This window comes from Triticum urartu, chromosome 1, assembly GCF_003073215.2.
Source record: "Triticum urartu cultivar G1812 chromosome 1, Tu2.1, whole genome shotgun sequence".
Lineage (NCBI taxonomy): Eukaryota > Viridiplantae > Streptophyta > Magnoliopsida > Poales > Poaceae > Triticum > Triticum urartu.
Window position 1 is genome coordinate 237,443,386 of NC_053022.1, and position 27,299 is coordinate 237,470,684.

General features: G+C 42.1%; 2 protein-coding genes across 4 annotated transcripts; one reads left to right on the forward strand and one right to left on the reverse strand.

Annotated features, from left to right (window-relative positions):
- The first annotated feature begins 2,200 nt into the window (after positions 1 to 2,200).
- Positions 2,201 to 3,628, forward strand: LOC125555421. The gene is made up of 5 exons (XM_048718389.1): positions 2,201 to 2,476; positions 2,566 to 2,683; positions 2,759 to 3,008; positions 3,082 to 3,231; positions 3,326 to 3,628. Exons 1-5 carry the CDS (start codon positions 2,388 to 2,390, stop codon positions 3,448 to 3,450), a joined length of 732 nt encoding a protein of 243 aa, XP_048574346.1. The 5' UTR covers positions 2,201 to 2,387; the 3' UTR covers positions 3,451 to 3,628.
- Positions 3,629 to 3,665: 37 nt separating this feature from the next.
- On the reverse strand, positions 3,666 to 25,746 carry LOC125555400 (UDP-glucose:glycoprotein glucosyltransferase). Of its 3 annotated transcripts, none has more exons than XM_048718372.1 (37): positions 25,357 to 25,745; positions 24,047 to 24,424; positions 23,808 to 23,961; positions 22,489 to 22,660; positions 21,531 to 21,604; positions 21,338 to 21,434; positions 21,118 to 21,230; positions 20,839 to 20,954; positions 19,943 to 20,000; positions 17,590 to 17,742; positions 17,056 to 17,154; positions 16,812 to 16,946; positions 15,890 to 15,958; positions 14,218 to 14,306; positions 13,959 to 14,121; positions 13,611 to 13,745; positions 13,429 to 13,534; positions 13,245 to 13,339; positions 13,052 to 13,164; positions 12,703 to 12,913; positions 11,693 to 11,761; positions 10,766 to 10,911; positions 10,080 to 10,181; positions 9,062 to 9,209; positions 8,089 to 8,145; positions 7,886 to 8,016; positions 7,704 to 7,792; positions 7,322 to 7,635; positions 7,139 to 7,246; positions 6,483 to 6,544; positions 6,014 to 6,116; positions 5,773 to 5,931; positions 5,506 to 5,646; positions 5,345 to 5,388; positions 5,157 to 5,271; positions 4,305 to 4,457; positions 3,666 to 4,212 (listed from the first exon to the last, which is right to left on the reverse strand). In XM_048718372.1, exons 1-37 carry the CDS (start codon positions 25,533 to 25,535, stop codon positions 4,033 to 4,035), a joined length of 4,830 nt encoding a protein of 1,609 aa, XP_048574329.1. In that variant the 5' UTR covers positions 25,536 to 25,745; the 3' UTR covers positions 3,666 to 4,032. The 3 variants fall into 3 exon arrangements, with proteins under 3 accessions (XP_048574329.1, XP_048574333.1, XP_048574338.1); XM_048718376.1 differs by having other exon boundaries at positions 7,154 to 7,246; positions 25,357 to 25,744; XM_048718381.1 differs by lacking the exon at positions 7,139 to 7,246 and having other exon boundaries at positions 25,357 to 25,746.
- Positions 25,747 to 27,299: the final 1,553 nt, after the last annotated feature.

A 27,299-nucleotide genomic window follows, 5' to 3' on the forward strand; every position in this document is an offset into this window, starting at 1 on the left:
CACGGGTCGACGACTGGTTCCGGTGATTACATATACTATTCCAAGAGCCCTTACATCTTCGATAGCAATGTGAATGCTCAAGGAAACGTTGAAACTGCTGCTTCTGATAGTGCTGACGAGGCGTCGGCAGAAAACAGAAATGCCAATCAAGATGTTGGGGTTACAGCTTCAGGTACTGGTTATATGCACATCAGTGGCTTCTTTGACTCAAAAGCAGTGAAAAAAGGAGCTCCCATGGCTGAAGGAAATGTGACCCATAGGAACACAGAAAGGAGAAATAGCCAACGTCGCATGCATAAGCTGGCAGAAGTTATTCCTGAGGAGGGTGAAGCTGAGGAAGATGCAGATTCAGTTGTGCTCTTTCCTGATCATCGAGCTAAATCACATTCACGAGTGGAGAAACAGCGTCCTGTTGTTAAAGATGATCGTAGTGGCAATAACGATACAGGCTTGCTGTCAAAAGTTACCCCTCAAGAAACTGGTCCTGATGCAACTAGGCGAAGAAGGTCAAAGATGGGAGAGGATGTTCATACTGATGCTGGCGCTGCTGGGGATTCTTCTGTTAGCAAATCTGCTGCTGCAGTTGGTCATAACTTGGTCCGTGAAGGATCTCGAGTAATCAACTGTACTGAAACTGATCAAAATTCAAACATCAGTGTACGTCAAAGCGAGGAATGCACATTGAATAAAGGAGAGGACTTTGCTAACATCAGTAAACAGACCAGGAGGGTTCATGACACTGCAAGTAAGGTGCCAACACAAGTAGTTGGCAGTGACTCTAAAGTATTTGGTAATGATAAAACTGAAAATAGTTCACCTGCTATCATGGCTCGCTCCAGGCAAGTAACATTCAACATAAGAGAAGACGATCATGCTGACGCCGATGTACATTCACCGAACACAATTAATCAGAAGAATGTCGGCAAGGTAAAAGTGACAACAACTTCTGCAAGTGCAAGCACAAATGCGACAACAATGCCAGAAATTCCAGCAGACAGAGAAGTGGCACCAAAATCTGTTGGCACTATTGATAGCAGTTTAATCCTTGAAGTTCATCACACAGTAAGTATTACTAAAGATTCTACTTGTACTGGTGTTGATAACACTGGTGGTCATATGGAGGACAGGAGCATCAGTTTGCCAGCCAATCCAAATCATGAAGAATCTAAAGCATGCAGCGCTACTGAAACCACGTGCGATTCAGAGCCTTGCATGTTGCCTGCAAGTTTAGCCTGGCGCAAGCAACGGGGACTGAAGAAGCAAGAAGCCAGTTTCGCAGGTGCAGGCGGTGGCATAGGCGCATCCATCAAGAAAATTCCTCGCATGACAAACAAAACCTCGGAGAAAGTTACCTACAAAAGCAAGGCTGGGCCAATGGAACATCCATCTACTGGAGCATCCAAGAACACCGATCCACATTCGAACCCCGCGTGCACACCGTATTGTGCCATTGGTACAACTGAAGCAACCATGGCATACAGACACCACACCAGCAGCTACGCTGACAACGACAATGCTCATTTCTCCATCGACATCAAGGCCGACGACTCGCATCAGGCACCAAAGGTGTACACCGCCATTTGGGCCGACACCGACACGGACACCCTGCGAGCTCGGTTCCTCAGCTCGATGCAGCACCACCACAGGATGGCCTCCCGCCGTCGTCATCGCCACCGTAGGGCGAAGCACAGCTCTGGGAACACGTGGAGCATCAGCCCGGTTTTGGTGATCGTCCTCCTTGTCGTCTCTGTGGCGCAGCTTCTGTTCATCATCTGGATGTACCGCAGGCTCCTGAACCAAAAGTAGGCGGCCAACATGTTAACTCCAGTTCTGCACTTGTAACATTCCTGCCAAGAAATGCTAATACTTTGCTCCTTTCTGGTGTCTCACTTGTTGTTATCTTTTGCTTTCTGCTTGTTTGTGTTGAACTCCGTTGGGGCTGCATCACGCTAATTCGCTTAATTGATTGGAAGCAAGCAACGCTGCTGCGATTGTCCAGGATAAAGTATAAACACATTCCTGCCAAGAAATGCTAATAGTACTATCTTGTGCTCTTGCGGTTTTGCATCAGATTGATCTCTTAAGATTTGGAATGTAGGAGTATGATTAATCGTAGCCTCATTATGTCGTATTAGTCTTAACCTTTTTTTAGTGGATATTAGTCTTAACTCGTAAGAGCAGGCCTTTGGCAAGAAGGCGGTAGCGGGCTGCGCCTAGTGATTTTATCCCCAAAAATTCTGGCGGGAGCGCTTGCATTTTTAAGAACTTTGGCGCCAACAAATTTGGGCGGACTCTAGTCTCGTCTAGTCCAGTACAGCACTCGTACTCTATCTACGAGAGAAAGGAGAAAGGAGAGAGACAGAGGACCAAAATCTTGGGGAGGCGGAATGAGGAAGCAGAATAAGAAGACGTACCCGAGCAGGATCCGATCGTCCGGCGGCCAGACCACCCTGCAATCGTTCCTCGTCAAGCCCAGGTGGAGGGGAATCTTTTCCTCTTCCGAAATTTGCTCCATCTTGGATCTCTGCTTCTCTAACCCTTGCCTTCGTTTCTTGGATCCTCCAGAGTCGCCGATGGGGAACAAAATCCCTACCCGCCGGTAGCGGAGGACGGTGAGATTCCGAACTCCCCGCCGGCGCCGCCGAAGCGGGAGATCGTCAGGGTCACCAAGAAGACCATCAGGGTATCAATCGTTCTGCCCTTGTTCTTCCCCCTTACTTCACGCTTCTCCGTTCTTGATGGCGGCGGGACCTGGCAGGAGAAGGCGAGCGCGTTCTCGTCGGTGGGCTCCTCGGCGAAGCGCGGGGCTGGCGCGAGCGCTCTGGACGCGGCGGTGTTCAAGCGGTTCAACGGCTTGTCGCCCCCAGCGGCGAGAGCTGGCGGTGGCGCCGCCGCTGCGGAGGCGGGGGGCGACGCGGACGACGGCGATGGCGGCGTCCGGCTCGACGTCGAGGACATCGCGGCGGGGGGCCGCCGCTGGGAGTCGCGGAAGCGGAAGAGCCCCTTCGGTGCGTGCGCCCTCCATTTGCAGAGTTACTCTTCATGCTATCACGGCACTGATCTCACTCGCCTCTTCCCTAGGAGGCAACGAGGGGCGCACGAGCAGCAACGCCGGGCACGTGGTGGTGCTCGGGGACGACCCGAAGCCGAGGCCGCCGGCGACGAGGAGGGGGAGGGGAAGGGGAAGGCTCGCTGGCCGCGGCGAGGGCAGCCGTGGCCTGTACAACCACTGTAAGATGATCTCTCGCCGAATTCATTCTGTGTCGAGTAAACGGTGGGGAGCGATGAGCTGAGCTGATTGGTGGTGCTTTTGGCTGCCTGCCAGACGCGAGCGGCGGTGGGCTGTGGGAGGGCGAGCAGGAGGGCGTCGACGGCGAGGAGGTCGGGTGGACCGATGACATGTGGGAAGGCATGGGCTCCATCACGCTCGGCGGCATGGAGTGGCACTAGCCGCCGCAGAGCTTGCATTCGACTCGAATGTCAGTCAGACCCCAGTTTGCAAGATGTGATGTGTAATGTAAAATTCCATGAAAACAGTCTAGTTTATTCGAATTCCAGACGACGTTATCCTGCGTTAAAATGTTCCTGCAATTCATTATGGAAATAAGACGGAACGCAGAGTTGAAAACCGTGTGGCTTTGGAGAATGGCTCGTGAGAAAAATCATGTCAAAAATTTCCAAGTACATTCTCGATCATCAATCAGATGCCAAAAATAGTTTATGGTGCCTCATGGAAAACATAATCATAAAGTACATAAATTGTCGACTGTTACAATGCTTTCTTGCTATTGATTACTAGACCCCTATCCCTACGGGATTACGGGTGTATCAAAAAGCTTTACTGATGTTGAAGAGTTCCTCAGGGACGCAGTCAATATGCCCCGGCCTCCGGGTATGGCCCGTCTACAATTGGGTTGATACCTGCGCCTGTGCTTGGTTATCCTCTGCACCATGTTTTCTGCTGGGGCGTCAAACCAGTAAGTATAGTTTTGTTCTTTCCTGAAAATGATCAAGCTAGGTTTCAGCTGGTGCTCATAGCTCGTCTTTCGAGTCCTGGCTTGAGTCTTCATGATCAGGCTTTGGTGCATCAGACTCAGAGGATGGGGGAGTGGCCTCTGCAATCTCCTCCACATTCTCCCCCAAGATGCGCGCGGTGAAGTGCCTAGCTTCAGCGTCGAAATCAACCCACTCTGGAACTATTCTCTTAGCACCCTGGAGAGTGCGAGGAAAATATTATGAATAGCCAAACCTTTAGTGCTACACTAAAGCAATAGGGAACAGATCATGGCAAATCACAATTTTACCTGAAGCTTTGGTTCCTTTGTCATTGGATTGTTGCAAAGATCAATGGTCTTTGCTCTTGCCTTTGTGGCATTTCCACACCAGGATTCACACCATAGCCATTCTTGTGGGAGTGAGAATATGGGCACAGTATGTTGAGCATAATTTGGGAGATCCTGGATAAAAGTGCTACAAGTAAGCATTGCACTCATCTTCACTTATATGACTATTTTGTAGTCTGGAGCTTGGTTCTACATATAGCATTCTACTGTTGGAAACAGAAACCAGCTCATCCCGATGCAAGTTGAAAATGGTAACCACTAGAAAAATATTGCACCTATATTATTATTATTATTCGAGCTTTCATGAATACAAAGAACTGATATGGCTACGGAACTTGCCTCTTGCAATGCAGCTTTTTAACTTTCAAATTAAATATTTGAATTATCAATATAAATTGATCTGAAGGACTGGAGTATCACCAAAGAACTAGCTATGGACAGGGGTGCGTGGAAGCTTGCTATCCATGTGCCAGAACCATGAGTTAGTCGCGAGATCTGATGGGTTTCGCCTCTAGCCTACCCCAACTTGTTTGGGACTAAAGGCTTCGTTGTTGTTGTTGTTGTTGAATTATCAATATAAATTCAATTAAAAACGATAATTGCACATATACATATTGCGCGAAATCATGTTTGAATCAAATAATGAAGTTATATCTTTCAAGATTGGGCCTTTCCAAGAAATCCAGTTCATCAGCAACATGAACTCTGGTCTGTAGACTGTAGCAGTGAAGCCACTAATCATGCAGCACTGGCCTGTGAGGCTGTGACCCACTCCATCAAATGTTACGCGTAAAGGGGAACAAATAGATGTACCTGATCAAGGTTTGATAGACTATTGGGGTCCTTGCTGAGTGTTTCATAAACAACTCGTAGATTGTCCCCAGCAGCAGTTTGTCGAAATTTCGCCAAATCAACAACATAAAGGGCACTGAAACAACGATCATGTTACAAAATAACAGCAATAATCTATTTAAGCATACTTGATGCAACAGATCAACAACCTGATATGGTATGGTCTTCCTCGCAAATGATCTTTCCAGAAACCCTTTAAACACACGGGAAAAAGAACAGGAGTCAGCAGACAACTTGAGAACATCTTTAACCTGCCATGAATAATCGGGTCTACAGCAGTAGTATGGTTTGTGCTAAGTTGGTAACTAACTTGTTTCCAAAATCGGTAGCCATCCATCTCCTTGTTGTTATCACAGAATGGTGTATACGCAAGGGGACGGCCCTTCAGATCCATGTCATACAGTTCTCCCATGTCTGTTCTCACAATTTGATCAGCATCAACAAAAATAACCTATTTACAAAGCATCAGAAAAAGAATACCATTAGAACTCAATCAGGCTATAACTGCTTCTACCTACTGAAGAACATAGTTACATGAAGCAGGATCATAAGGTAATTGTAATATAGACAAAAGTACCTTCCTCAGCGAAAGTGGAAATATAACATCCAGAAACAAGATTTTATATGCCCATATAATTCGTTGCTTCTCTTTCTGTTTGTGCAACCATGTTGGCCATTTATACGTGATAAGCTCATACTCGAATCCATATTCCAGAGCCATGTGGGGTATGACATCCTGGCAGGATTACTGGTTAGATAACAGCAGAGACACCTTCCATCTGCTCATTAATTAATCGACTCAAAAGCAGCTCATTTACCTTAAATTGTGGAGATAGATAATTCTTTATGAACCAAAATTTCACTGGCCTTTGTGTTTTCTTTAAAACACTCAAGATCATAATTTTTAGGAAACGCTCGTACCTGCAACATGAAAATTTGCAGCTAAATCACATGTTCTCAAGTCATACCTTTCGGTATGATATTCTTCCAAGAGTAAAATGGTGTATGATGTGTAACTAGGATTTGCTGCAGCAACATTAGACTAGAGTGCAAGAATAGCTATTTGTGCAGTATACAGAATACTGCAAAAAACATGTGTTATTCTAATAACGACAGCAAGTAGTTCAAGGAAAAGAAAGGCAACAGTGCTAGCAGCTAACACGAAACATGGCTCTCAAGGTTAATCGCATAAGTGAGAAGTGTCAGCACGATAAACTATAACCAACAATGAACAGCATAGGCATCCACAGAGAATGCAATTCATATTTTCACGAAATGGACACTTACAGATGACCAGAAGCAACAGAAAAAATGTTAATTGTCTCCCCTTGTCTTGCATCCTTAAGGTCCTGAATAGAAGTGCAAAGCAAAACCGTTGGATTTTCTCTAAGCAACTAATGTGGAGTATGTAACCAGTAACATAAGATACAAACATGCATGAACTACCCTGTAACTTTTACATGTAGAACCATTATTCTACTCAAATTACTACATATGCGTATTACAGAAAATATCTTCATCGGCATTAGCAAGAGCAAAGGTGTAACTAGGAACAGTTCCATGATACCTTTCATCAAACAGATATATTCAGACTTCCTAACAAAGTTCAGTTTTCCCAAGTGTTTTAGGTTTTTGTATGCGCAGTGTAATTCCCTTTCAGTAAAATTAAATGTGTAACATAATCTATGTTTTCAGAAACTATCTCATTCTTTCAGTCATGTTTTTCCCCAAGGAATCACTGTACAGTTTATAGGCTGGTCTAGAATCCGTAGCAAAGTACTTCCATACATAACACTAGAGTAGATCTCTACACAATATTCCTGGAAGTTTTGGGTCCACCCCAGCAAGAAAATCATGAAAAATTGGACAATCAAATTTTCCTAGACCAAAGCTTGTTTCTGTAGCCTGATCGGAATAACATGCAGTGGAATTAAATAACTCACAGAAGAAATACTAACAGTGTTTTTCTCAGCTTTCTTTTTTAACGAGGCATCCCCACTAATGAAACTAGAAGCCCATTTCAAAAGGTTGGTATTCCACCCTTTATTATCCTGCATTAAAAAGCATTTAGGAAAAAAGAATGTCTAGAATTGATATGTTTTACAACTAAATTAATAAAAACAGACCGTCTTTTCCTGGACATGGTTGTCATCATCAGCATTTAGCAAGTCCTCATGCTCCTTGCCCTTTTTCTTTTGCACTTCAATATGTAAAAGTTTGCCCCTCAGGCTATCTATGGCAATGAGTTTCGAAGGTAACTCATACAAATCAGCACTCCGCCCAGGAGCGAGTTGTAGGTACCACACCCCCGGGGAGACTTTCATCTGCCAATATCCCAAGTTGGACATGACAAGTGTGTCTACCAGGTGTGGTCTTTGTTTGGTGCCAAGGATAAACTGCAGACCACGAGGAGGTTCTCGATCCTTTTCCATGCAATGACCTGAAAAACAAATTCTGTTCGCTAAATAATCCACCACAATCAAAGAGATGATTATTAAATGATCATACCTGTAAGAAGAAGTGCTTCAAGTTCATATACTGCTTGCAATGTCCTAACATCACCGAGATTCTCCAACAGAATGTTATCCAGATCATGGCTGAAACACAGAAAACGACCACAATAATGTGATTAGACTCTACTGTAGAATATAAATTCTGATATTTTTCTTAATACTTGGTGGCTGGCTTACATGGCAACGACAGGCTCAACAAGCCAGGGCTCAGGAACATCGATGTTCATTGTAAGTGTTTTAGATAGCGGCATGTTTGAGAAGAAAGCTTTAGGTCCATGTACAGAAAAATCTGTACTGCTAAAATCATCCTGCATATCAAATGGTCAAGCATCATTGTAGGTAGTGGGGACGTTCTGGCTAGTAAATATGTGTACTCTTACCATCGACGGAAGAACAAATCTATAGTAGTTCTTTAAAGGAAGATCCGCAAGAGAACTCTGAAAATAATCAGAAAATGTTAGCATGAAATTTGTAGGATTGCAGCTAGCACAAGCTCAAGAATAGAAGCATTTCCATCCATGATCCACCTAGACATACTAATAAGGCTTCAAACAATACATCACACCATAGTTTCTCTACTCATAGACTTCAATTTCAAATAGAGATGGTAAATCATACTCCCTCTGTCCGGAATTACTCGTCGGAGAAATAAATAAAAATGGATGTATGTAAAACTAAAATACGTCTACATACATCCATTCCTTCGACAAGTATTTCTGGACGGAGGGAGTACTTTCTTACGATCAATAGGACAAACAAAAAACATGAAAAAAATGCTCATGGAGATGAACTGAGCATGATTTAATCAAATCAAGACACACAAAGAACTGAATAATTAACAGGATAAAAACAATTGTTTTACAGGGCTGTGGTCACTACAGATGCATACCAGACTAATTTTTGCTATAGTTGAGGCATGTCATTGCAATAACATGAAATTGTGTAAAAATATGATTGCGTACAATGATGAATGGATCATGCCAGCAAATCTCTAGCTCGTGAAGTTGGTTAAAATGTTCCAATTGTTGAACTGAATCAATTGATTGCAAGTATGACCACAACCAGATAGCTCAAGAACAGAGATAGGCCTCTGGACTATTAAGGTGCATCATCTAACCTTGGCAACAACTGAGTCATTTAAATGACTATAATTAGTTAAAAGACTTAATGTGTTCAGTAGCCTCAACAGGTAGAAAAAGATCAGATGCCCTGTTAGATTAGTTGGTTCATTTCTCATACTGATATTTCAGAACTTCAAAACAATAAAATTACCCAGCAGCAGTGGGTACAGATATCAATTAATTTTAGATGCAGAACATATGCTAACTGATAACAACGATAAAATATACATACAATTGGATTAAGGACAATTCTCATGCTCGGCTGAATCTGTCGAGAGAGAATGCGTAGAAGTGGAGAAAGTTTTTGCCCAGCAGGACTTAGAGGATCAATGACAGCATCAATGTGAACACTTGAATTCATACTATTCAGCTTAATTGCACTGCATGATAGAGAACAAAATGAGATCAAACTGTCTGAAGTTATCATAAATCCAAGAATAGTCCAAGTTTTAAGTAGGTTCAAGTGAAAACTCAGTGCTTGCAATTTACAGTTAGCTAAACAGGGACGCGACATGCATTTGAGCCGTGTGTGTGACTACTTTGTGTTTATCTTCATAGCTTTCAAGTTGAAAGCTCCTTGCATATATCTATAAATCATAAATGCGATGGGTGACTTAAGAATTAAGACCCAACATTTTGTGTTTGTCTTCACTGCTTTCAAGTTGAAAATTCCTTGCATATATAGATAAATCATAAATGTGATGGGTGACTTAAGAATTAAAACCCAAGCTCAAAACAGTTGAATAAAGTTTGAACATACTCCTAGCATTTCAAATCATAGCATCAGCATATATTATTATTAAAACAACAAAGTTACAAAACCCAGCATGACAGCATAATATCTGGCCATGATATTGACAAATGAATGGGATGGATCAGTTAAAATATGAACCAGGATAGATGAAACTTGTGTTCGCACACATTATTTCTTCTGGCATGCACATTAAACTGCAGGCAGCAAGAAATACTTACACCCAGTTATTTCAAACGAGATGTTTAAGACTTTAAAGCAGGATTATTACTCCAAGCTAAAATGATCCATGACGAGGTAAATTTCTCACTGACGATTCCAGAGTTAGTCAGAAACTATCTGTAGCCAAGTTATAAGTTCCTTCCTAAAGTGTAGTTTTAGTCAATAGAAGGTCAGTTGTAGTGCAGAACAATGGCCAGAATGTGTAATGTGCCTGGTACCTCATAGCAACATATATTCCAGCAGAATGTTTATACATGTAAAAGAAGAGGTAGTTTACCTGTATTCCGCATTTAAAATTTCAAAATGGGCTCTTTCAGATGGCCTTTCACGTATAGACATTGATGATGAGACCAACATGGTAATATCGCTGTAGAATTTGCTGCAAATAGGATGCATCAGTTAGGATTTTTTAAATAAAAATGGAAGGTTTTAGCATTATATCTTTATTATAAGCCTTTTGGATATAACTATTCCTTCAGGCACATATCAGAGCCGAGGCAATGTGTATCTTCGACGACGTGCAGCCCAACATTGCAAGCTTGCTCGACACAATCAGGCCGAAGTTCGATTGTGGGCGAAAACAGGGGCGGTGGGTCTAGCAGTGTTGCTCCTAGTGGCGCCCAGCACTAGTGCAGCATTGTGATTATGGATTCTGCCCTTCCTTGGGCTTGTACATAACTTTTCTTCTATCAATACATTGAGATGCAAAGCTTTTTGGGTTTTGTCGGAAAAATATTACTACTTCAGACGCATAACCTGTTAACTTTTAAATATATATATCCGTATTTAGCTGTCACCTAAAAAATGTGCTTATCCAGAGCTTGTCGTCTAATATATTAAAAGGGATGAACAGATAAAGGCACTACTGCTAGTGCAAATATGTACCTCACACTAATCATTCAATTGTAAATAATTAAACCCCTATAGGAAAGCCAATGAAACCATTGCACGCTTACATCTTACCTTGTCAGGTAATCAGGGTCAACTCCTCCCCATTCAACCTCCTCAATTATTTCATGTATGTATTTTGTTCGCAACTCATACTCCATAGACTCAAGGAGACCTAAATCGTCGTTTAAAAACGAGTCACCATCATCCACAACAAAAATCTGCAAGGTGGAATAACAGTCATAAACTACAGAAGCAGCTTACAAATCAGGTGGAAATAACCTTGAGGACACAAACATTCTTATCATCTAGTATGCTTAAGTAGTTGATCCCCACTACTTCTATTTATCTCAACATGCACACATGCCACCTCATCAACTCCACTACTTTTGTTCTCTCAACATGGAAAATGCTACTTATACTATTTTCTCAACATGCACACATCTCACTTCACCAATCCCACTACTTCTTATTTCTTTCAACATGCACGAGAAATATTGCTTATATTTTATATAAAAAATACAATTATATAATACTCCAATACAATAAATTATACTGTATATATTCTCGATCATTATTCTCATATTCAAATTTCAGACAACAAAATAATACAGCATTGACAAAATCAAATTCATATTACAAGGCCGATGAAAAAAATATACTTTCATAATGTATAATTGTTATGGATTTGTTCCTGTTTTCCTTATTTGATGCATGCTCAGTCGAGCTCGCACTTACTGCTACGCATCAAAATACGTTTTCTGTCTCTTTATTTAATATATATATGGTCAGTCAGGCTCCCCCCTACTAAAAATATAACAAATTTTATTTGAAGCACCATCAAAGAAATTGATGGGTGAAAGAGTCAAGTTGGAGACCGTGCTGATGACTTGTACTGAGACAAAGAGGGAGTATTTATGCATTGCCAGACACCAAAAGGACAAAGACCATGGAACTAGTTTGGATATGAACAGAAACAAAATGAGGGAAACATAGTCTTACTCGTCCATTGGTGATCACAGCATTGCTACCGAATTCAAGCCCCAGTTGCCCAAATAAAAAGTCTGACAACTGCACAACCGAATAAATATGCGTGAGAAGTTCTGAACAATATTGTTAGGAAACTGGCAGAAAAGTATTGACTTGAAAACTGAACATAGGAAAAGATTGTGAATCATTTTTGTGGTTCTTACCGAAAAATTGCCTGTTTACAGTAGGTTACCTTGTACTGTTTTGTCTGTTATTATTTTTTAGAGCATGCAGGAGCGCTGCATGTGTGTGTGTGTGTGTGTGTGTGTGTGTGTTAAGGTATAAAGAAATGGGAAAAAAATAAACAGTGGCTTTCATATGAAAGGCTAAACTCGTCTTGAACAATGAGTGAGACAGTGGCCAACTGGCACAAAGCAAGTAGTGATGACCTAGTATGCTTGTCATGAGTCCTGAGAGGATGCTACATCTAGATACATCCATTTCTACGACAAGTAATTCCAGGCGGAGGGAGTACTAAAATATAGTCTGGTTTCTGCTCAAATTTGGGCTCGTTTCTTACAGAAATTGAGTTAATACTGGGTCTAACATCAATTTCAATTCAAGCTTAACTTAAACACCTACAACCAACAAGTACATATGCATTGCAGTTTCTAGGGGCTCTTAAGCTAAAAGCCAAGCACAATGTTACTATGTTAGCCAAGCTAATATTAAGTTATGATGGCTAAAACTTCTGGAAATTCTACAGCTGATATGCTCGTTCAAGCCAAACTCTAGCTAGCTCCAATTTCCATAATGGTGAGCTTGACATGATCAATCAATCTCATAGACAAATTAAACTGAGACATGAAATGAGCAGAATAAAAATCAAGTCTTGATAGGGTTTGCTTGAACCCAGCTCAGTCCCTTAATGTATGTTAAGTTTCAAAGACACTTAAAGGTTAAAACTACAAAGTACACATACTAACAGTGCAAAGAGAGAATTTCACAAAGAGGTCAAGAAAGCTCAGTCCTCAGATGCAGACCTTATCAATCCCTTCGAGAATTGTATCAGCAGAAAAACTTGTAAGCCATGCTTTATAATCATCAACAGGCAAGGCAGTCTCAGCAGCTAAGCTATACACCTTGTCCTTAATAGAACTAAGCGTATCACCAGCAGCAGAAGAAGCAACCATATGTTGACCTTCATAATATTTGCAGAGCCCATATAGGAAGTCCAGTACCTTTTCCTTGCCACTAGAACAAGATGACTCACAAGATCAGAGACAAGCTTGATGTATTCAATGATGAGAGGAAAGAAAAAGTGATAGACTAAACCATTCTGAATCTCTACTGGAAAATGGACAAAAAAAGGAAAGAAAAAGAGGAACAAACCTGAAAGAAGAAATGGTTCTATCAATGATATCCTTCATAAGTAAAATAGTGGAAATACTATCACTGCGGGCATAAAGTAGTAGACCAATACGAGCTCTATTAGACCCGTCCATCTGCATCGTGTTGAATAAAGGGACATAATCAGAAGAAAACAATATAAATAGCATGTTAGATAGGCAATTGCTTCATCTACCAGATAACGTATGGCTTCGTGAAGCAACTTGGTCCCGGTCACCGAAGAAAGATCAATAGCAAGTAGATGAGTTACGGGCTTCACATCATCTCCGCCTGCAAATAGATTTAACAACTACATTTCAACACCAGCGAACTTTGACGATAGATGACAAGGTACAGGCACAGAATAGTAGGAAGCATACTTCCATGGGAATGTAAGTAGCTGATATCATGAAGTACAGAATCTTCCTGGTGATACGATGCAAACAGCGAGACAAATCTCTTCTTCTCTGTGCTCTTGCCAGTAATCTGAGGGTAAATATTATATGGTTAAGTAAATCAAGAGCCAATGCCGCCACAGTTTTTTAGAAATATTGGTACTTACCGATGGGTTGTACCGCTTGTAACTACTTTCCGACAAAAATTTCTCCAAAACATCTGTATGGGACTGGATATGCCCATAATAGACCTGTTCTTGTATCCTAGGAAGCTCATCGTTCATAGCATTCATGGTCGCGTCCTTTAGAATATAAGAGTAGTAGAAAGGCACGACATTAGCTACTACTATTGCTTCAGCATTTTTGTGTAATTTCCTTAGTACCAGCGAATTTACTGCTGTTAAAGAAACATTCTAATGTAGAAAAGATGAATTTACCGTCTTAAATTTATATATTATGGAGGCTTGATGCTTCTCCAATTTTGACAATTTTTAAGTTAGATAGCCAATTATTACCTCATTAGGATCATGAACGAGTCCATTCATCAATAAACAACACTGGAGCTTATACAAGCCCAGTTTGTGAACAAAACGAGAATTTTCTTCAGCATCTTGCTTGTACAAGTTCTCCTTTTGCAACTTTAGCAGCACATCCTGAGGGTGAGATTTTGCACCTGACCTGCGCATTACAAAATACAAGTAACATAAGTAAATACACTGATTTTGTTTGGGCATTTAGAACCAACAATATATAAAATTTAGTGAACATGCTTACAATAATGAGTCAACAAATGCTTCCTCCACATGATGAACTTCTACGGGCTCTTCACTATAGTCATCACCACCATTCCTCAATCTATGTATCTGAACAAGAAAATATCACTGCACTTCAGCTATATGAAATTCAGGATATCTACAGACAGAGTACCATTTGGCGGCCAGATTATTAACCAAAAAGGATACAAAGGCCATGATCATGGTAATGTTAACCATATAACGACAAGTTTCAAGTTGTAACACACTGCAATTACCTTGTTGAAGGGAACAATGAAAAACATTCAACATGACCCTAAAGTTATGCCATTATATTCTAATTTCTAAGAAGCTATGCCTGACATAAGTCCACCACCCATCGCAAAAAATTCTGAAGAAACAAATATATAGCTATGCAAAGGAATCATTGACAGGATATATGGAACAAATCTCAACTTTTAGTTTCAGCGATAAAATCAGGAAAGGAACCATGTCAGCAAAAAAAATCAACGCAATGCAGGAGCCTGGTCTACATTTTTTAGCTTTGCCATGTCAGCCTAATGAGATCGAGAATCTGCAATATTAATGCTGGTTTCAGTACTCGTAGGAAGATATGTGATGATGCAAATTTGGATCCTTGAGGGTACCCTCCGACCCTCCTTAGTTCAACTAAATAAATTAAATTTTCGGAATTCACATATTTTTGAAATTTTAGTTCATTTGGTTGAACTAAGTAGGGCCGAAGGGTACCCTAAAGGTTCCAAATTTGCATGCCTAAAGATATGGAATGAAACCACTACAAACAGTAGCGCGGCGTGCTCAAAACAAGCACTGATCTAGTAATACAACAAAAGATGTATTCCGTTGAGAAGGAGGCAGCAGGTGGCACGGACTGATGGAGGCAGCCAGTGGGGGTGAGAACAATAAAACCCTAGGAGCTGGAGCTAGCAAGGACGAAACTAGTGAGGGGGGGGGGGGGGGGGGGGGGGGGGGGGGAGCTCTGCAGGATGAGAGGACAATGGTGTTGGGGAGAGCACCAGCTGGGGATGAGCCTGGCCAGACAAAGCCAGCAGAGATTGGCGAGGCTAAAACAATGAAGGCGGCGGAGATCGATCTGATGGTAGTGGCCAAAAAAACAAGCGGCGCAAGTGTAATGATGATGGTGGTGGGAGGAGCATCCGTGGCTGCCATCAGGAAACCTTAGGGCGGGAGAAAGCCCTAGTTTCCCTCTTATACCTGTTGAAGGATAAGTACATTGCCCGCTTTTTCCCATCAGTTATTCAGCCTGAGCTTTTGGGTGAACTGGCTGGTACCCGCGTTTAGACCTGACATAGCCACACATGAGAGGGGGTGTTGAAGTATAAGCGCAGTGCCCACCTTTTACCATCAGCTTGAACTTTTGGGTGAACTGGTTGGTGCATGCAATTCTACATTTCTACAATACCATGTTATAACTTATGAATAGCATTTTCATCCATTATGTGGCTCTAGACCAAAATGTATAAATGACACAAGGCATGTATGCAAGAAACCCCTTATACAATGGTGATCACACAGCTAATATACACGCGTCTAACAGATAGCAGCGCTGCGAATAATAAAAATGCACATAACCCAGCAACGCAAAAGATTATCAGCAGACAGGCTAGAATCGTTAAGCTTATAACTGATTCAAATTTGGTGAGCTAACTCACATCGCTTAGGAATTGGAATGCCAATTGTGTCGAGTATGTCTCCTTGATGTACAAGAAAAGCCTCATTATCTGTACAAAAGAAAATACATTAGTTGGGGGCGCGGTATGAATGGATAGGAGAGCAAGTTTTAGAGAATTATGTCACAGGAATAATGACGCTATGCAATTAAGTAGTCATAATCCAGTGTAAGTTTTAGAGAATTGTGTCACAGGAATATAACATAGATTAATAAGTTTTACACTGGCCCAATGTTCTTCCTTTCTAGTTACGTGCTAAGTCCAGCATGTGCCATGTGCTGCACATGTGAAAATAGCATGCACGGAAATGGGATAGATTAGTTAGTTGATTAGATGGTTAAAGGGATAGGTTATTAGTTGGTTACAAAGTTATGCTTGAGAGTTTTGAGTGAGATCAAGTTCAGTCCTAAGGGATAAATCAAGCATGCCTATAATGGCTATGGCAACTTACAAGATCAAGCAAAAAGAATTATCCATATCCCATCTAAATTTCATCATCCCAGTTTAGTTTATCTCCTCATTCTATGAGGGTGTGTAGCCATCCTCTGCAAGGTAGTTATCCCAAATATCAAGTTTACACTAGTATCACCCTACAAGTGTAAGAAAGGAACCTATGTGAAGCTGGAAGACCATATTAATGTTGCTTTAATATATAGTATTATGATACAAATCCTTGCTGTGAAAAAGCTGGACATCATGATGATAATATGCAATCGAGTGTAATTATGTGCTTCTATTATTTCATGTACCCAAAAAGCACTAGTAATGACAAGGGCTAGAAAAAGAGAGGTAGAAATTGTCCCAGACATAGGTAGCAATGATGTAAAACCAATTTGCTGTTGTATACATCCAAGCAAAGAGCTCCCAACAAATCACAGTAATGAAATACAGAAAACATGATTACCAAAGTGGAAGTGTCTTCATCGCTCTTGGATCCATCATTTTCTTCAATAACATTTATGAGTCTAGAAGAGTACATTATGATACCAAACCTTACAGGGACACTATCTTGGTGCAGAGACAGGATTGTGTCAATAGTCTGTAAAGTTTCAAGTGAAATGGAAATACCAAGCCAATAAATGAGCACAGCATAAAGAGTGTGTGAAAAACAAATGCGTACTAAGAGAAAAGGTAAGAAAGAGACTAGCCTCTGCACCACAGGCTGAAGCTGGATCGAACACATACACAGCATGGAACAAATTTTTACGGATGTAACGCATCTGACCAGGGTACACTGGCATCAATAGCTACAAAGAAAGAAGTAAAAAAAGAAGAGATAATCATTAAAGATTGCAAGTAGTTATGTGATACAATTTAACCAGGGTATGGGGAGGAACAGCCAAATAAATGGTGTATTGCATAAACTACTTACAGTTAGAACCCCAACAGAGATAGTCAATGAACTTTTCCATAGATGATAGAGAAAACTAAAAAACGTAACAGCATTGCAACAAACCAATAGCAACCATGCTAGAAAAAATTGACGATAAGTGAAACCATGGCGATACTGCTGTTTAAGATATCTTATGGACAAGATTTAAAGACATACATGCAATTCCCTTATGCCCCTAAAGCATGAAAATAATATATTTGAATTCAAGTTCCTCATTTGACTTGCCACAGAAGCAACGGTCAAATGACAATCTCCGTTCAATATGTTGATAAAAGATAAGTGAACAGACCTCATTGAGGTTGCTTCGCCACCTTTTATACAAGGCATCTTCCTCCAAGTTATTAAGGTAGTGAACATGTGAAGACCGGAAGTCAACGCGGAATGAATTAGATTCTGCTGGTGGCGCTGCTGACAGGATCTTGCGGGCAGCACTTTGAGGCAACTGGAAGGCATTTGACAACAATAGCAAAGTAAATAATAGAACAAGCAGGAGAGCTGCCTGTTATTTCATTAAGTTGAAGGAAATGTACAGAGGAGAGGGCATAAAGACCCTCGCCTCAAACACACACGCCACACCCACACACACTGAAATAAGCTAGTAAAGGATTGTTACACAGACACAAATATACATGACCAGCTCGCCCAGGAGAAGGACTAAGTGTCTGGGGTGAGCGACCTTAGGAGCAGCTCACGGAGTCCCCAGGCACCAGCCGAACAATCACATGTTCAGAATAGAGGGATATGGCACATCTATTTAATCATTAGCTAGATAATATAATTCTGTTGACTCATAACACGGTAATAATCTAAAAGGTTGAATGTATTAGCATTTGGTAAATATTGGTTATAAAAGGACAGCTGCTGAAATGAAAGTGTCATTCGGATATCGCCAAGAAATACTCCATACAACCTAACTGTGGAGCAGAAATGCTCTGATAGCCTTTTATTTAGTCAAAATCAAATGCCGGAAGCTACGGTAAGAAAATGTATATAGACAGCAATGCTAAAAAGTATTTGTGGTATAAAGGTTCTAGAATGAGCAACAAAGGTGGAAGTATATAACCCACATATTTCATTCTGCATTTCTACTCGGCATTTCATGTGAAGGCTTCACAACTCACAAGAAAACTATAAGCGCATCTCCAACAGGCTCCCCCATTCCGCCCCTATTTGTCCGGTCCGGACAAAAAATGCCATTCAACGGGCTCCACCATTTCAGCCCGGGCAGTACGATATCCCATGTCCAGTCCCAAATGTGTGTTGTGGGGGCGCAGGGGGGGGGGGGGGGGGGGGGTCCGGACTGTCCGCCACGTCAGCCCAGTCCCCTCCCCCCTTTCTTTAACCCGGCCCCTCTCCCTCACTCCCACTCTCAACTCTCCACCGCCCACCCATACCCTAGCGGCCAACCACCACCCCGTGTACCCCTGCGATGGCCCGCCGGATAACCAAGGAGTTGCGGGAGCGCTGCCAGATGGCGTGGCTGCTCGGCACCTTCCGGTCCGATCAGCTGCCGCCTCGACGCGACGGCGGATCGGGCTCCCAACATGGTTGACCCTGTCCGCACCCCTAAGCCGCCGCCTGTCACCGGGACCCTTCTCGTCCGCGCGATCGTTGTCCTTATCCCGCAGCCATCCTCCTCCCAGGTGGCGCCCGCGTCCCTGGACGGGGCTGAATCAAGCTCCGGCGAGGAGGAGGACGACATCAACTGGTCAGACATCGAGAGGGAGGTCAGCGAGCAGCTCTCGGAGGCGCTACAGGCCTCGCTGCTCAACACGCCGCCCCCACAGGGCCGCGGCTCCTCTCATGCATTGTCGTCCCAGCCGCCGCGCCCCCCACCTCCTCAGAGTCAGCGCCTACCCTCCCTGCCGCCGTGAAATAGTCCTCGACGGCTCAAGCAGCTCGTAGCGCGGAGCGGTCACATCCTCGCAACACTCGATGTCCTTCGCGATGTGGCAGGTGGCGCCGCCGCACATCCTCGCCGACCCACAGCGTGCTATCGAGTGGGCGCTCGACCACTCGAAGATGACCAAGGAATATGACGCCCGTCGCCACCGGCGGCTCAACACCGAGGCGCCACGGGAGGGGATCCTCATCTCCGAGCGCGAGGCCGGCCGGCGGGCGGAGGAGAAAGCCAAGGCGCTCCGCCACGAGCGTGTCGCCGCAGCCCAGGACGGATGCCGCGGCGACTGGAGCAACGATGACGGCAGCGTTGGCGGCAACGGCAGAACCCAGATGGTGTTGGAGATCCAAGTTCAGTTCATTAGGTAGATTAGAGTAGCTTAGCTAAGTTTTATGTAAATTTGAACTAAGTTTGATGTAATATATCCGAACTATATCTGAATCTAGTTTGAAATCGTTTAAATGTCCGGATACCGGGTAAAAAAAATTGGTTTAGCGTTGGGTAACTGCACTCCTAGCGGTTGACGTGTCCGCAGACAATTAGGGGTTGTCTGCTGGGGGATAACGTTGGAGATGCCCTAATCAAGTTGGCCAAACTAGATTTCCTTTTTTCAACAACGAGATTCAACTAGCTTCTCCAATAATATACAGATAGGTGCTGATGCGCTGTCCATTACTAATACTAACAAACAAAAAGAACTAGCCAGGTAACACATCTAATAGTACACTTAAATAAAATTCACCTTTAATCGGATGAACTGATCAGCTAAAGACAATTCCTCACGGACCATGTCCATTAACCTGCCAGATAAATCATAGTTAAATATCTATTTTGCTAGTTATTATATATAATATATTTATGTCAAACTGTAAAATCAATGAGCATTTTAACACAAACTTTTGAAGTTAGTGATGTAATGTCAAGTAGAGCCCAAAACCAGAGCAAAGAAAGAAAAAGGGCCAGAGTCAGGAAATACAAAGAGCTGATGGAGAAGGAAGTAGACCAGTAGAGAAATGAAATGAATCCCAAATTGATCTGCTTCAATAATAATAACTATTATACGGTTATGCCAACCCCACCGCAAAACCTAGCAAACCCCTATATGCTACATAAGTGAACCGGAATTGCAACTAGCAAATCACATGTCCATCATTGTCTTCATATGCTCCCAAAATCATAGGAATAAAAGCCATATTTGTTATAATCTTCTTGACTAAAATTCTCTAATCAGTTGGTTGCGCGCTTGCTCTTTCTTTCTTGTTTGGTTATAGCTGAGTGTTGTTGCAGTTGGAGAGGGGCTTATCAGACACAGGATAAATGGTGTATGCCACGCTTTGGGAGAAAACACGACATTTTTCTCTCTGAGTAAATTGAAAAGAGCCAACACACTATTATTTGTACAATCTTCTTTCATTATGATTTCGAAACTGTCACTTGTGATAATGCATGCTCTGTTGCCAGGTTTCTAATGACAAGTAGAAGCAAAAAATTAGTTGTCAGTTGTTGCCAGGATACACTGATTAAAATCCACATTGGGCATAACACAAAGGCAAATTAAGTTGAAGTTAGCTCATCAAGGTGAGGAAACAAAGTAAATAATCAGAAACACCATTATCCAGGAAGTATGGTAGAACATACAGGTAGAGATCAAGATCCTCGATATTAATCAAAGCACCGTTCAAAGCCATTAATGACTTGCCAGGTGGCACCATTCGCTGGTTTGCTATGATTTCATCTTTGATTGAATCGTCAACCTGTACGATATTAAAAAGTTGTTAATAATCTGAACCTGGAACAGTGGAAGTAGTTCATATGAACTTCCTTACAAACAACACCTTTACAACTCACTTTTTTTCAAATGTCATTACTTGTGTGCATAGCTGAAGGTTAAAAGGGAGCTCCAGATATGGCACTTACCTTCATTCGTGATAGTGAAGAAACTACACTTGGGAAATTTTGATTGATTTCCTGCATTGACTGTAAAGGATCTGATGCATGAAGAATCCTCTGTGCTGTTTGATGACCCAAATCTGTAGTGTGGAGAAGAACATATATAAAAGAGGTGCTTCTATGTCATCACATGATGCACAGTTATAACTTGTAGGACAGATAGAATCAAGACAATGGCCAACAATACCTTTGAGTTCCCAAACTTCAAGTGTGTCTGATACTGTTGATGACAATAGATAATCCCTGAAGGACATTATCTCAGCATTTAGCTCTGGCTTGCGTTCCTAGAGAACAATAGACGAGGATAAAAAAAGATGAATACTTTCTCCATATGCAATAAATAGTCACCATAGTTATTGTTATGACTAAACTAAACGAACCAAAATCTTGGAAAATATGAACCCTCTGACTTCTTGACTGAGGTCCTCAGTTTTAGGATCTTCCAGTGCAACACCTGGAAAAACATAGTAAGGATCATTAAGATATGAAATTTGTGACTGAGTGTGTGTTATACGGAAGAACAAAATAAGGATCATTAAGATTTGAAATATGCATACATATATATATGAAACGTTTTTCCTACAACCAGGTGTGGCTACTCTCACGTGCCAACTCTAACAATGTAGAGAGTATATAGCGCACTGTAGAGTGCGCGCCCACGATACGACTCTAAAAATGTAGAGACTAGAGAGTATATAGCACACTGTGGAGTGCGGGCCACAATACAAAGTATGTAAGGCCATGTAGGTAGTATATAGTTACTATTTTTTAGGTGGTATGCATTCTTTTGGACATACTCCTTTTTATGTTCAAACATATACGGAAAATGCATCTTACAAATGAGTGTGGTTAGGTGATTTTACATACTACCGCTACAAACTCTCTAAGTTGTGACATTCGGCATGTCAATATAACTACACCTGGTTGTAGGAAAAAGGTTTCAATGGAGTGTAGTTACTCCCTAAGGTTTGGCATGTGGGAGTACCTACACTCGGTTGTAGGACAGAGGTTTCAACCCGGTGTAGTTACTCCTACATGCTGAATCTCACACCTTACAAGAAGAGAGAACATATATAGCTGCCAGCTACGATGCCCAGCTCAGCCACCCACCCGTACGCACACAGCATCAAGCAGCCAAAAGACAAAAAGGGTTGAACTCGTCTTCCCAACTGATTTATTTCAGACAAAGAGGTGTGTGTAAGTTATTTTTACTTGGTCATTTTCAAGGGGATGCAGCAGATTTACTAAATCACATATTGGAATTCTTGCTTATTAAGAGCTGAGTGGAGATGAGTGCATGCTCGGTGCAAATAAAACACCTAGCACAAGCAGAGTTACCCTTCTTTATAGCAGTGTCATCCATGGCTTTGTATTCCATGTTTTTTAGGGCGAGTTCCACCCCATAACCACTCAAAGTGACTGCATCTGCAGCACCAATGGAACCACAAAAGCTAGATGTAGCCTGACATCCAGATGGCAGAACAGGGCGCAGTGCATATCTGACTTTTCCCTGAATACAACATATACTATATATTAGACATTTGCAGCTTACAGCCAATGCAGCAAAATTAGAGAAGCAAAAGAAGACATAAAGTGTGATATGATGGCAAAGAAAACTAGATTAATAAAAACAGAATCAATTTCACCATTAGAATAAGACACATTTGACTATCTACAGACATGTTCAAAGTTAAAACCATTACATATGCGGTTGCTGTCCAGGAAGAGGTTAATACATATACAAATTATTCAGGATCCAAATAGTAGGATAACCAAGTACTATCATGCAGAGGTTTGACATGATTCATTGAAACAATATATGTTCAGTTGCTCACAAATATTACCAGTGATATGACTACATTCATCTAAGTTCTATTACCATGTGGAAGATGAACTTCCAGTTATTAGGACTATCAACTAGAAACAGCAAGAAGCAATAGGCTATCAGTGATTACGAGGCTGTTTGGTTTGTTCACCCCCAAGTTGCCATGACAAAATATTGGCAAGCCATGTATTTTGGTAATTAGATGTACTTGGCAAAGTTGCATAGGCTACTGGTTTGGAAAGAAATAGACTACCAACATTTCCATGCATCAACATGCATGTTACAACATAGAATCATGAACGAGCCAAAGATACTCTGGGACTTAAAACAACCACAGTTATTCTCTACTCTCTATTATCTATGTTAGTTATGTGTGAATAGCAAGGAAATCAACGAGGTACATGCAACTAAAAGAATGGCAGCTACATCTGAAGCTACAGAGCAAATTCAAGAGAAGGTGGGAAGGAATTTAAGGTCCGACATGGAAGCAAAACAGGCTGGTGGAAGATAATTCTCTGTTCCTTGATTCAACTGAAGCTGCACAATTAAATATTCGGCTTGAACGATGACTTAAGAGCAAAACCTAGCAAAAAGTGGCTGGTAATACCAAAATCTAGCATGGCGCACTTGGGCTCCAATACAAACAGTCCATATGTTGACATGGTAGCTAAGCACTCATTAAAAGTATCGCTCTAACACCATATATATTAATGGGTATTTGATATACAATGCCCCTGTATAAGACCATGTATCTTACTTTCCATGGTTCATTGTTTTCTCAAGACCTCGGATGCCTTGAAATATACCAGAAAACAAGTCAAGAGTATGTCACCTGCTTTGATGCTTCTGCCAGATGAACATGCAACTCTTTGAAGCATTTTGTCCCAACAGCGCCATAAAATATAGCAACTGGAGCAGTAATATTTGAGCGAGGATATACATGGTCAAAGTCAAATAGTTCAGGTTGTCCAGTGGAGTCCGTAGCTCTGTTCAACATAAGTTCTGAGTTTCAACCCTGTAGCCAGAAGCCCTAAACGAAGTGACTAAGAAATAAAAGATGAAGATGCTTACCCTTCGCCTGATCCCTCGAGCCATTTATGTAGATCATCTGAGTTGAAAAACAGAGTGTTTCCTGTATCTACCCAGCAGCAAGTTCCTTCCACAGCACCGCTGCCAGAAATTTGCTCTAGTGCATCATCTTTGACAGGAACTGAAGATAAAGATTCCTCTGCAAGCTGCCTATAAAGCACTAATCTTGGCGATGCTGATCTAAGTGTAAGAGAAAACTCAAAAATTGAAGCCAGTGGCTCGCTGAGAAATGAGCGAACATCCTCAACAATCTTCTGGGCACAACATTTAGCTGTCAGACATTCAGATCCTTTGTCCAGTTCCTTCCAATGGCCAATAAAATCCCAAAAATAATCCTTCCATTCTTTTGAAAGCAGTTCACTAATCAAAGTAGTAAACGGACAGGATTAGGTATTTCCAGAAAAAATAACAAGTAATATTGGCCAACAACAATAGTGATGCAAATATTCATTAGCATGTACTACATTTATCTATGTTTCCTCATGGAAAGATATTTCTCGATTAGATCTAAAACGTACCAGTACAGCATCTGGCTACATATAATAAATTTGGCTACAATAGCACACAAAGATAATCTTGAGTTAAGAACAATGAAATAAATTTACTACCAGCCTTCAAGTGTCGCAACGAAAGCAAATGTTTCAGCCTTCAAGTGAACAGAAGAGACATGGTGCTCTTATCTGTCACATTAGACTACATATAATAAATTTGGCTACAATAGCACACAAAGATAATCTTGAGTCAAGAACAATGAAATAAATTTACTACCAGCCTTCAAGTGTCGCAACGAAAGCAAATGTTTCAGCCTTCAAGTGAACAGAAGAGACATGGTGCTCTTATCTGTCACATTAGAGTCTAATAGTTTATGAAACATAAAACCTCATTAATCTCTCACTGCAATAATTTTGTAATTTGGTAGGATTCGGTTTATTATAAACACCATAATTCATCTGGTGAATGTGTGTTACTGAACCACGAGTGCATATTACTGACCGGTGAGTGGTATTCTAGTGTGTTGCATAGTGCGCATGACTGTTCGACAACATACTATACTAATACGCTTCTAACAATTAGAAGGAAACGACTGAATTCTTAGCACAATTAGCTAAACATATTAATTAACCAGGCATCGGCAGAATGGCTCGCTACTAGTTTCCAGGATCGCCAGGTCCCAGTGGTAAACCAGCAAACCACAGAATGAACTTACTGAGGACCACTAAATCGGTGCAAAACGAAAAATCTCGATCAAACAAGGACAAGTATACCAGCATATCGTGCCGGAAACCACTCACCTGGCTTCGAGCAGCAGCGGCGTGCCGGCCCACTTGGCCCGGAGCGCCACCTGCACGTTCTTCTGTCGCCTGATCTCGGCAACCGAGACGCCACCACCGAGGCATCCCACGAGCACCACCGCTAGCAGAGCGAACGCCGCCCACGAAACCCCAGATCGGGACCCTCCTGTCGTCGCCATGGGGGAGGTGCGCTTCGACCCGAGGCCCTCCCGCCGCTTCGATCGGAGTTGCTACACGACAGAGGATTCGGACTGTGAACCGCACATCAGGAAAGGATTTGTGAGGGTTTTGGGTTCGTCGCCGACGAGATGCAGAGCGCGAGGGGCGAGGAGACTTCGCCGGAGACCCGGGGGCTGGGGAGTGGTGGTGTGGGGTTAGTAAGCTTTAAAATAAGGACTGACCACCGCCGTTGGATCGAGGATGAACAGAAGATCTTTAGTTTGAGACGGTAAGAGCATCTTGGGCCCTTCTGCTAAATTTAACGTGTAAAATTTAACCCTCCGTATCATCACTACCCTTTTTTCCTAAAAAAAACTTAACTCACCGAAAAAAAACTCATCAGAATAATGTCATGTTTTTACAGAAAACTTTCAATCTACTTATCTTCAATCATAACAGTAAAATAAATACCAGAAATAATAAAAATTACATTTAAATCCGTAGACCATCTAGCGACGACTACAATCACTGAAGCGAGCCGAAGGTGCGCCGCCGTCATCGCCCCTTCCTCGTTGGAGCCGGACAAAACGTTTGTAGTAGACAGTCGGAAAGTCGTCGTGCTAAGGCCCCATAGGACCAGCGCAGTAGAACAGCAACCGTCGCCGATGAAGAGTAGTGTAGATCGGAAGGATCCAAACTGAAGTCACACGAATGTAGAGGAACTATGACTAGATTTGAGCAAATCCATCAAAGACAGATCCACCAGAGACACATCTCCACACGCCCCACCGACAATGCTAGACACACCACCGGCACGGAGCTGGACGGGGAGGACCTTATTCCATCTTCAGGGAGCCACCATCGTCTCGTCTTCCTGAACAGGGCACAAACCCTAACATAATTCGAAGAAACATCTGAAAAACATAGCCCTTCCGCTGGCAAAGTGAAAGTACTAGTTATCGACTATAGGGGGTGAATAGGCAATTTTTATGAAAGTCTTCAAGACAAGCAATGTCTTCGAAGATAGACAATCAAATAATACCTAAACAGGATGCAGCGGAGGATAACCTACACTGGTCATGCTACAGTCAAGGAAACAGTACAATGAAAGCACGAAGACAGATAGCAGCTAGGTAGGGCAGATCAAAATAGGAAGACATTATGAAGCCAATTATGCAAACAGAGATGATAGTCTTCACACAATGAATTAAAATGGAACAGACAAGCATAGACTTCACGAAGCTAAACTGTAAGTAAAGGGTGAAGTGACAGAACCAGTTGCTTGACGAAGACAAAGATTTGGTAGACCAATTCCAGCTGTTGTGACAACTATACGTCTGGTTAGGGAGGCTGAGATTGAACTGAGAAGACCACGTCTTCACCTTATTCCCCTTGAGTTAAGGTCACTTAGTTCTCGCCCAATCACTCAGGTAAGTCTTCAAGCACTACTAGTGAAAAGCCTAACAGTAGCGCGGGTTAAATGCTTAGCAGTAGCGCGGGTGGCCATGCTACTCATACGGCGCTACAGCTAACGCTTATCAGTAGCGCGGTTTGACCCGCGCTACTGCTATCTAGGGATAGCAGCAGCGTCGGTCTCCAACACGTGCTGCTGCTAATAGCTGTAGCGCCCTTGAACAAAGAGCGCTACTGCTAAGAACTCGATGCTGCTAAAGTCATACCCCGCGCTACTATTATTAGTTTCTGAATTTTCTTTTTCTCCTCCATATTTTGTGCTGTTGAATTTTTTAGGGCTTTATACAATAATCTCTATCATATCATACACA

Bases quoted from the DNA above. Each gene is read 5' to 3' on its own strand.
- LOC125555400 (XM_048718372.1), bottom strand. From the start codon at position 25,535: ATGGCGACGACAGGAGGGTCCCGATCTGGGGTTTCGTGGGCGGCGTTC. The intron at 22,661-23,807 runs GTGACATACTCT...TGTTGTATTCAG, and splicing joins TGGCAGAAGCATCAAAGCAG to GGAAAAGTCAGATATGCACT. The intron at 4,458-5,156 runs GTACATCTATTT...ACTTTTATCCAG, and splicing joins GTCTATCAAACCTTGATCAG to GATCTCCCAAATTATGCTCA.
- LOC125555421 (XM_048718389.1), top strand. From the start codon at position 2,388: ATGAGGAAGCAGAATAAGAAGACGTACCCGAGCAGGATCCGATCGTCC. The intron at 2,477-2,565 runs GTGGAGGGGAAT...TGGATCCTCCAG, and splicing joins TCGTTCCTCGTCAAGCCCAG to AGTCGCCGATGGGGAACAAA. The intron at 3,232-3,325 runs GTAAGATGATCT...GCTGCCTGCCAG, and splicing joins CCGTGGCCTGTACAACCACT to ACGCGAGCGGCGGTGGGCTG.